Source organism: Solea senegalensis, unplaced genomic scaffold (assembly GCF_019176455.1).
Source record: "Solea senegalensis isolate Sse05_10M unplaced genomic scaffold, IFAPA_SoseM_1 scf7180000017377, whole genome shotgun sequence".
Taxonomy (NCBI): Eukaryota; Metazoa; Chordata; class Actinopteri; order Pleuronectiformes; family Soleidae; genus Solea; species Solea senegalensis.
This window is the reverse complement of record NW_025322370.1, coordinates 6,463-16,561: the sequence shown is the minus strand read 5'-3', so window position 1 is coordinate 16,561 and position 10,099 is coordinate 6,463. Positions and strand designations below refer to the sequence as shown.

The 10,099-nt window shown below is 42.6% G+C and overlaps 1 protein-coding gene across 1 annotated transcript; it reads left to right on the top strand.

Annotated features, from left to right (window-relative positions):
- Positions 1 to 656: 656 nt before the first annotated feature.
- Positions 657 to 4,577, top strand: LOC122764368 (liprin-beta-2-like). The gene is made up of 9 exons (XM_044018551.1): positions 657 to 831; positions 1,151 to 1,279; positions 1,519 to 1,669; positions 1,862 to 1,973; positions 2,165 to 2,253; positions 2,948 to 3,070; positions 3,407 to 3,532; positions 3,609 to 3,797; positions 3,888 to 4,577. The coding sequence occupies exons 1-9, from the start codon at positions 794 to 796 to the stop codon at positions 4,107 to 4,109; spliced, it is 1,179 nt and encodes a 392-aa protein (XP_043874486.1). The 5' UTR covers positions 657 to 793; the 3' UTR covers positions 4,110 to 4,577.
- The last annotated feature ends 5,522 nt before the right edge of the window (positions 4,578 to 10,099 follow it).

Here is a 10,099-nt window from a genome sequence, read left to right as displayed (position 1 = left end):
GCGCCCCTGCTCCCGCTCCCTCTGAATAGAGCATTGTGAAAAGGCAGACCACCAAACACGCACCATTTGGCTCCAAGTCTGGAAACGTTAGCAGTAGCATGCATGCAACAGAAACATCCCACCCCTCCTCCCATGGGCTGTTTCAGCAAAGCTGCAAAACACTGGAAGTTGTCGTCTGTAGCGAAACTGGGAATTTTTCGCGTGACTTGCTAAATGAATTCAGAGGTGTTAACTGTGTCTCTCTGGCTTGTTGGGCCGGACCAGTAAAATTATAGCATGATAAACTATAAACAACAAATTGTTCCCTTTGGTTTACATTTAATGAAGTATCTTTTTACAAAACATGAACAACCTGCCATTTCTTGAGAAAAATTTCGGTTTCGGTTTCAAAATGACTGTGCTGAGGCGAGTCAAGTCGAGGCGAGTCAATATGGTATTTAACTTTATGATTAGATTCTAATTATACCGCAGAATTTTCACAATTTCATCCTGCGGGTTATATACTTGACACCCCTGGCATCAAATCATTCCATGTGGTCTGAATCAATTGATTGGTTGTTGATCTGGTTTTAATAAATGTGGATTTTATCAAATGACATATCCTTGCTTTAAAGTTCTGTGCAGGTAGGGGTTGACAATCAAATGAGAATTGCCTCAATTGTTTGTCAAATGTTTGTAACCTCGCACAGGAAAGTCGGAGAAAGCCGATGACAGCACTTCGAGTAGTAATTCCCCCGTTCATTCTGAAGCGAATGCACAGCCTGGCCAACGAACCGTGGGCTCACCAGAATACATGAAGAACAACAGGAGCTTCAAGAGACTCTGGGGAAAGTGAGTGTGATGAAACACGTGTATATGTCAACACAAATGAATCAGTATTTAGAAGGATAATGATGAAAGGCACTGTCTTACATTACCAGCATACAGTACATACATATCTTCTGTATGTATGTAGATAACAAAAATTGAATCTACAAAAAATTTATAAAATCTATATAAATAAAATAATATTACAATATAAACCATATTTTATTTATGAGATATATACTAAATATTGTACAAGAAATGCCAGAATTATAGATCTAACAAAAAAACCTAATATGTTTTCATGATGAAAGCAGTGTCAGAATGTTTATTATTGTCCACACAGACTAAGGAGAACTCAGTCTGGAGGGCTCCAGTCAGCAGATCCAGATGCAGGTCAGTTTAGGAGAGGGGGACTACGTGCCACAGCTGGACCCAGACTGACCAGGACTCCTGAATCTTATGACTCGTCACGGTAAAGCGCTTGCATTTAGCTCAGTGCTCTTCAGGACTGTATTTTGATGGTTCTGCATCAGAGACGTCAGCCTTTTAATTTGCCATTTTATGTATAATCGAGTTAAGCGCTCTCATCTCACCACTCCCTTCACCAAAGAGTTTTACTTTTAGCTTAACCAAAGTGACTTTTCTACACTATTATCATTTTAAAACTTTGCCACTTCAGCCTCTAACGTGTCCCCTTTGTCTTTGTCTCAGTGATATGAATATTCCATTCAGCCAGTGGACCAAAGAGCAGGTGTGTGGCTGGCTCGAGGATTATGGGCTGGGTCAGTACATCAGTCTCTCCAGACAGTGGGTCGACAGTGGACAAACACTTCTGTCTGCTTCACCTCAGGAGATTGAAAAGGTCAGACTATAAAATAAGACAGTAAATGTCTCTTGAAACCTAACATTAGTAATGATGTTTAGATGATTTTATTGCTACCTCACAACAAAGGTCGGATACACGTCACTATTATTAATAAAGTAGCATGTTGTGTAAGCAAACCACTGATTATTTACCCAAATTAATACCAATTTATGTCCCATCTGTCTCTAGGAGATGGGTCTGAAGAATCCTCTGCACAGGAAAAAGCTCCAGCTGGCTCTGAGGGCGTTCACCACCAAAGTTATAGAGAAATCATCAGAGCTGGACCACATCTGGGTCACCCGTAAGACTCTCTTTACATGGGACAGTTAAAACCCGTAGATGCTTTCACATCGCGAGATAAAGCAGGTCTTAAAATAAAGAACCAAAAAAGAAACCTAAGAGGAAAGCTGGAAATGTAGCTTTAAAAAGTTCCTTATCTTAAATTGGACCATTGCAGCAATTGTGTATTAACAAGTCTTTTCATCTTTGCAGGCTGGTTGGATGACATTGGTTTGCCTCAGTATAAAGACCAGTTCCATGAGGCACGAGTAGACGGTCGAATGATACAATACCTCACAGTGGTAAGACCTAAACCCTGCATGTGCTATAAGATTTGTATGTATATATATATATGTATATATATCTATATATATACATATATATATTTATATCCCAGTCTCTGTCCAAGTGAAGAAAAGTGAATTTAGTCTTCCAGTTGTTCACAGTTTTTGCTATTGCCACTTACTGGACAATACGAGCTGTCAGTCATACTGGTGTCCACTTATATTTGCCGTGCTTTACCATGTATTTTCCCCTAAATTGGAAAAATGATTTACAAAATTGTCATCACGTGCTGTAGGAGAAGACCAGAAACTAGCAACTAATTCCTCAGGAAAATATTTGCTCAAGTTGTAAATCAAGTGAAAAGTAGGCTCATTTTCCCATTGATTTCCACTCAAACAAGAGTTCTACTTGTAACCAGAGGTGTCGCCCCCTGGTGGATAACCTTTTCAAGCAGCACTACACTCCACCCATTTTTATAAATGGTTGGAGACTCAAACTGCCAGTATAAGACCCGGCAAATTTAAGAGTAATGCTGAACTGAGGTCAGTTAAAAAAAGAAGTCATCAAAAAAACTTGTTTCTCATCATGGGCAATTTGCTACAGCAACAGCACATCCAGAATAATCCACAAAGAGTTTTTCATGATTTAAAAAACACAATATAATACCATGCACTTGTAGGTTCACTGATCTTCTCTGGCCGTTTTTTACAGAATGACCTCTTGACTCTAAAAGTTACCAGCCAGCTGCATCACCTCAGTATCAAATGTGCCATTCACGTCCTTCATGCCAACAAGTTCAACCCTCACTGTCTTCGCCGTAGGCCAGGCGACGAGGTAAGCCCAGACGGACCGGAGACGGCGGTGTCTGATACTGTACTGTGGACTGTGTCGCTTGGATTTGGTCTTTTTGTCAAATGTTAACACTAAATGTTGAGAAAATATTCATGAAAGACATTTTATAAAAAAGTGTTTTACTGAGACACTGCTCATAGATGGTGAACAGATGAAATCACATCAATGGCCCACAAGATGGCGCCAGATGCATGTTAAATGTTAAGAAGGAGCCATAAAATCAACTATCCACTTCTAGTTTACAGTTTCCAAAAGGGTCATTACAAAAAAAATGGAATTGAGTGTGTTGCCTTATTTTTTTTTTTCATCTTTCTGAAGAAGCAGCCCAGTCCCTCAGAGGTGGTGCAGTGGTCTAACCATCGTGTGATGGAGTGGCTTCGAGCAGTGGATCTAGCCGAGTACGCTCCTAATCTACGGGGCAGTGGTGTCCATGGTGGCCTGATTGTAAGTATTGTATACATTTTATTTAGAACGTTTGTATTGCATGTCTGTAGACATGAATTGCTTCCTTCGTCTGTAGATCCTTGAGCCGCGCTTCACCTCAGAAACTCTGGCCCTGCTGCTAAATATCCCTCCTCAGAAGACTTTGCTCCGTCGCCACCTTGCCACTGCCTTCTCTACCCTGGTGGGGGTTCAGGCCACACAGGAGAAGCGGGAGTACGGCAATGCCACAGGCCACGTTCCCCTCACAACCACTGCCAAAGTGAAGGTACGAAACAAATCAAGGAGTTCTGCGTCCGTTCACAGCACAATAAGGAATTATTAACGGGTTAATGGGAATTGTTTTGTGTTTTTCCAGCCAAAAAAGCTGGGCTTCACCCAATTCAGTCACCTGAGAAAGAGGAAACCCGACGAATCTGCAGATTATATTTGCCCCACGGACGGTGGAGTGCTGACGGTGAACGGAGTTTCCAGATCGCACTCCGCAGCATTCAAGGGCCTCAGCCCCAGCTTGGACAGACAGGCTGAGAAGCGGGAGCAGACTGGGACTAAGGTCGAGGCCAATGGCTTCAAAGAATAATTTAAAAAATAGCTCCAGACTCGCCATCGCTGCCCTCTCACTAGTGACTCATGTGAATCAGTGAAGATTTGAACGCAGAAACTCAATCAGGATGCAACAGTGTGATGAATTGCTGACGCGTTGCACATGCTACTGTTGGTCATTGTTGTTTGTCGCTCGCACGTTGTTCACCTAAAGATTATGAATGAGGACACTGTGTGCATTGTCTAATGAAAGCTGCTCTCTGCATTCCTTACACGATCAGATTCCAAAGCTTATACTTTACTTTACTTGCTAAAAATCATTGAACTTTACTTTACTTGACCATTTTGTATCTGTAGATTTAGGATATTGATGCGCTCTATCTTGTTAAATACCTGGTTTGACTCTACAGTTTGACATTGGTTACTGTTTCACTTTAATCTATGAGTGACATAAAGTTTGAATACTTTTCATGGTACATTAATTAAACTGCTCTGCACCTTTGAATACAGCGTGTTGGTGTTTTTCTATAAACGTCCTGACGTGTTTCAAGTTGACAGTAATATAATAAACAGTGTGTCAACAGAAAGCCATATTGGGAATTCTTTAGAGGAAGTTTAAAAAGTGGTTTGATCATATTTACCATATTTATCATATCATACTGAATTTGGAAGAATTTATGGAAAATAATTTGTATTAATTTAGTATATTGTTTTGCAGCAACATAAGGAATTTAGATGAATCGTTGGTTCAATACTGCCCTCTTCTGGTCAAAAAAACAGGCACATAATTAAAAAAGAGGTTTTGTCCATTGTGACGGAAGTTCTTCAAAAGCTGCTTTAATGTTGCTCACAGGACTGATGCAGTCTGTTGTCATATGAAATAATATGTGATCACTTTATTGCTGAATATTAACAACTTCAATTTATATTTAGCTTCTTTAAAAACAGGTTTGGACTGGTCACAAAACCCTCTCTGACACATAATGTGTATTTAGTAGAGCTGACTGCTAAAATTGAGTTAATGTAGGTAATTATTATAGAGTGGTGATGAGTCTAAATCTTCTGAAATGTATTATCTATATTTCTATTCAACAACAACCAGGACGCGATGTACCGTATGTCATCTGTGCTATTTAAAAGTAAATAATGGTCTTTATGAGAAGGTCAGACCAAATAAAAGAACCACATTGCTCTTTTTAACCTGTGAATAATTAATTTGGCTGTAACGCAGACTCCAGAATGGAAATTTTATAGCAGGGTTAAGTGGTGGTGATGTAAAATCTCTAAAAAAATACAACACCGCAAGGGCTAATTTAATTAATCTTGGGATTTTTGCTAAAGACTTGCTATTTGCACACGGTCAATGAAACACATGTTCACTTCATATCTGTAAAAATAAGGTAGTGGAAGGACTATTCCATTTACAACAAACTATTTAATGCCCACAATAACAAGTCAGTCATCATATCCTTTTCCACTCAGTGATTTCAGGGCGCCTGTGGAAGATCCAACATCACGTCTTTGTCTTAGAGCGGGAGGTTGCGCTGACACCAGAGGTCAAAGGTCACATGTGTCACTGAGCGGGAGCGGACCTCAGACTGTAAATAACAAACGGACGTAGTTAGTCTTGTGGTTTGAAAAGTGAAGGAAGTAGCATGTAGCCACCAGGGGGCGACGGAAAAACCTTTAGTGCTTTAAACAGCTGCAGAAGAACACACTCTTAACTCGTCTTTAACTTAACCACAGTTTGTGTAAGTTACTCAGTCCTACGACTTAGTTAGTGATGAACGTGGATCACCAACTCAACCTAGAACTAGTTCATTTAAAGGGACAGTGTTAAATCTGCAACGTCTAAGTCACATGACCACTTCTTTATCTCACTGTGAGACACACACACACACTCACTCTCCCACACACACACATACATATACATGTGTGTGTGTGTGTGTGTGGAAGAAATGTGTAGTGCATGTGTGTGTGTGTGAAAGTGTGGGGAGAGTGAGTGTGTGTGTGTGTGGGAGAGGAGTGTGTGTGTGTGTGAGTAGGCTTGAGGAGGGTGTGTGTGTGGGAGAGTAGAGGAGGTGTGTGTGTGTGTGTGTGTGTGGAAATAAAGTGTGTGTGTGGGTGTGTGTGTGTGGGTGTGTGTGTGTGTGTGTGAGAGTGTGTGTGGGAGAGTGAGTGGTTTACAAAATGCAGGTCCTGATCCAACCACACATTAAAAAAACTGAATTATCCCTTTAATAATGAACTAGTTTGTTTCTTTCGCCTTCTGTGAAAACATGAGGATTCATTCATTCATTCATCACTGTGTCTCAGCAGGAACAGTAGCTGTAACTAACAGTAATAGTAGTGATAAGTGTAATAGTGTAATGAAGACTGTAACCTTTGACCTCCTGCTTCAATTAGAACAAAAAAATGTCATGGGTTGACCTCTGACCTTTCATCAGAAAAACCCTGTCAACAGAACAAATGTGTGTGTGTTTGATAATAACTTCCTGTTGTGGTGTGTTCAGTGTCAGCATGTGCTCCGTGAACGCTCATGTGTTCATCAGTTCATCCACGTTAATGTCAAACTAATTGGTGCTAATTAACACACACACACACACACACACACTTGTGTGTGTTTGTTTTGTATGTTTCTGTGGTGTTGTGTTCAGGTTCCTACGGTGGCCTGGAAGTTTCTAATCATTGTCACGAAAACTCTTTTACAAATGTAACTAAATATTTAACAAACAAACTGCCAAGACTTTCAAACATTTGTTTTATTTTATTTCATTTTATTTCATTTTATAGAATGAACTCTGTGAAAGTTTGACATAAGAAGACAAAGTCAGGGGCTCTTATTTTGAAAGCCAGGTTGAAAGGAAGTGGTGCTGTATAAGATTGTCAGTTTCACATCTCGTATGTTTGTTCATTTATTCTCTTTCTGGAAGAACTGTTATTTTTGTTTATGTCCAGGCCACTGTATGTTGTTGCTATGGTAACACCATGGTCACGTGACCCGAGTTCTCACGACGTTTGTGTGAAATTGTCTCGGATCGTCGGCAATAAACATTTTGTCCCGGGACGACCAGTGTGTGTGTGTGTGTGTGTGTGTGTGCGTGCGCGCGCGTGTGTGTGCGTGTGTGTGTGCGCGTCCGTGTGCGTGTGCGCGTGTTGTTCCTGTGATCGTGATCAAAGCTGCATGAATAAAGAATAAAGTGAGCAGAGTGAGAGTCCTGTTTTTGTAATAATTATTATAATCATTGTTGTTGAGGAGGAACATTTAAACTGCACAGCCACGTCACATGACCACACGACGTCATATCCGGTCTGATCTGTTCTCCACAGTGAAAGTGCAGCCACTTCCTGTTCTCCATCATATTTATATCATGAAGTGTTTGAGCCACAGGTTCATACAGGAAGTAGCTCTTATTTTGAAAGGCAGGGTGTGAACACCAGGTATTTATCTCGTCCTTGTGCCTCCTCTTGTGGAATGTTCCGCAGATACAATAGCAAACAAGTCTTTGGTATGTCATATGTCCCTCAGCACATTCCAGACTCCCTCCCAGTATCCCTCCATCTTGTGTATGTGTGGTCTGCCTCCGCCTGACCACACAACCTCCAACATGATTTCTGACGTGGTGTGTATCTCCCTTTAATCTCTGGTGTTATGAAAAACCTTATAAATTCTCTCCATACCTTGGAGCCAGTGGCTGAGTGTTGAGTCTCACATTATACCAGTTGAGTTCCCCTCACTATAGAGCTGAGATTACTCGACAGGTTCTCCCTACATATGCGTTTATCGTTATTTTAATAATCATGTTCTGTTCTTTGAGTTGTTCTAACTTTATTTCCTTCAAATAGTAATCCCTCACATGAAAATATTGTAAAAGTTTGTTTGTCCCTTAATTTCTCCCTTAAAGCCCGAACATCTCTTGAATCTCTTGAATCTCTTGTCATGTGTTATCCACCTCAGCATCTTTGCTTTGTAGTCACAATGTGAATTTAGTTATTGGGTCCAACAATCTGTCTTCCCTTTTAAACAATTCCCTATCAGTTATTAATATTTGCACTGGGCTAGCCCCCACCTTCATTTCTATATCCCTCCACCTAGCTACATATTCTCCCTTACACCAACAAGTTACGGCCCTGAGCTGTGCAGCATAGAAGTAGTCTTGTAGTTTCGGTACTGTCATGCCCCCTTTGTCCTTTGGGAGCTGCATGGTGCTATATCGAATTCTTGGCCTCCTACCCCCCCAAATGAACCTGGATATCCATCTATCCCACTCTGTTTCTGTGGTATCATTACTGGAAGAGTTTGGAACAGGTACAGTAGCCTTGGTTATAAATTCATCTTCATTATTTCTATCCTTAAACTAAGATCTCTAGTAGACCTCCCCAGACAGACGGGATCCGTGAGACTACCATTCACCTCCACCCCTAGTAGACCTCCAGTAGACCTCCCCAGACCAGGCGGGGATCCATTACCATTCCCCTCCACCCAGCCTCCAGTAGGCCTCCCCAGACAGGCAGGATCCGTGAGACTACCATTCACCTCCCACCCCTAGTGAGCCTCCCCAGACAGGCGGGGATCCATTGAGACTGCCATTCACCTCCACCCCTAGTGAACCTCCAGCTGAGCCTCCCCAGACAGGCGGGATCCGTGAGACTTCACCATTCACCTCCACCCCTAGTAGACCTCCTCCCAGACAGGGCGGGATCGTGAGACTACCATTCACCTGCACCCTAGTGGAGCCTCCCCAGACGGAGGCAGGGATCGTGAGACTACCATTCACCTCCCACCCCTAGCCAGACCTCCAGTAGACCTCCCCAGACAGAGGCGAGGGATCCGTGGGGCCACCATTCACTTCCTATTAGACCTCCAGTAGACCTCCCCAGACAGGCAGGGGATCCATTGAGACTGACCACCTCCACCCTAGTAGACCTCCCAGTAGACCTCCCCAGACAGAGCCGGGATCGTGGGAACCACCATTCACCTCCACCCTAGTAGACCTCAGTAGACACTCCCCAGACATCCGTGAGACTACCATTCACCTCCACCCCTAGTAGACCTCCCCAGACAGGCAGGGATCATTGAGACTACCATTCACCTACCCCTAGTAGACCTCCATTAGACCTCCCCAGACAGAGCGGGATCGTGAGACTGTTCACCTCCCACCCTAGTAGACCTCAGTAGACCTCCCCAGACAGAAGTGAGGGATCCGTGAGACCATTCACCTCCCACCCCTAGTAGACCTCTGAGGATCGTGAAGACTACCATTCACCTCACCCCTAGTAGACCTCAGTAGACACTCCCCAGACAGGGGCCGAGGATCCGACTGGGGCTACCATTACTTCCACCTAGTAGACCTCCAGTAGACCTCCCCAGACAGAAGCTGAGGATCCGTGGGGCCCCATTACACCTCCACCCCTAGTAGACCTCCAGTAGACCTCCCCAGACAGGCGGGATCCGTGAGACTACCATTCACCTCCACCCCTAGTAGTTATACCCAAATCTCTTTATTTTCTCATGTTCCTCCATAGACAGATGTGTCTCCTGCAGAAACACCACCTGCATTTTTTCTTTTCTAAATTTGAATTTAATCGGACGACTCAGCGACATTCACATTCAGTGACACCACTTTAACACCTTCATGCTGCATTTTACATCAAATCCCCAAAGCACTTTTATTACCCATAAGCTAAACATGGAAGTAAACAGTGAACAAAAAAGTGATCTCCCGTGGTAAACTGGGCTTCTCTATCTCTCCCCCCTGGTAAGAGGGCCCCCCTCAGCGATGGAAAACTCTCCAAACTCAAGTCCTCCTCAAGTCCACGCTAAAAATGTCCAACATATTCCAACCATCACTTGACCTTAAAGTTCTTTTAAAGCCATAGGGATAAATATTCACCCACACTGTCCAAACCATCCCACACAATGGAGAATGAAATAAAATAGAATAAACCATTCAGTAAAGGCACACCCTAAAAAAAACTCAGATTTTGAATACTGTCTCAAATGTCCTTCATTTCTTTTCAGTTTTC

Excerpts from the sequence above, each read along its gene's own strand:
- LOC122764368 (XM_044018551.1), top strand. The coding sequence starts at position 794 with ATGAAGAACAACAGGAGCTTCAAGAGACTCTGGGGAAA. Across the intron at positions 832-1,150 it reads TTCAAGAGACTCTGGGGAAA|ACTAAGGAGAACTCAGTCTG; the intron begins GTGAGTGTGATG and ends TTGTCCACACAG. Across the intron at positions 1,280-1,518 it reads GAATCTTATGACTCGTCACG|TGATATGAATATTCCATTCA; the intron begins GTAAAGCGCTTG and ends TCTTTGTCTCAG.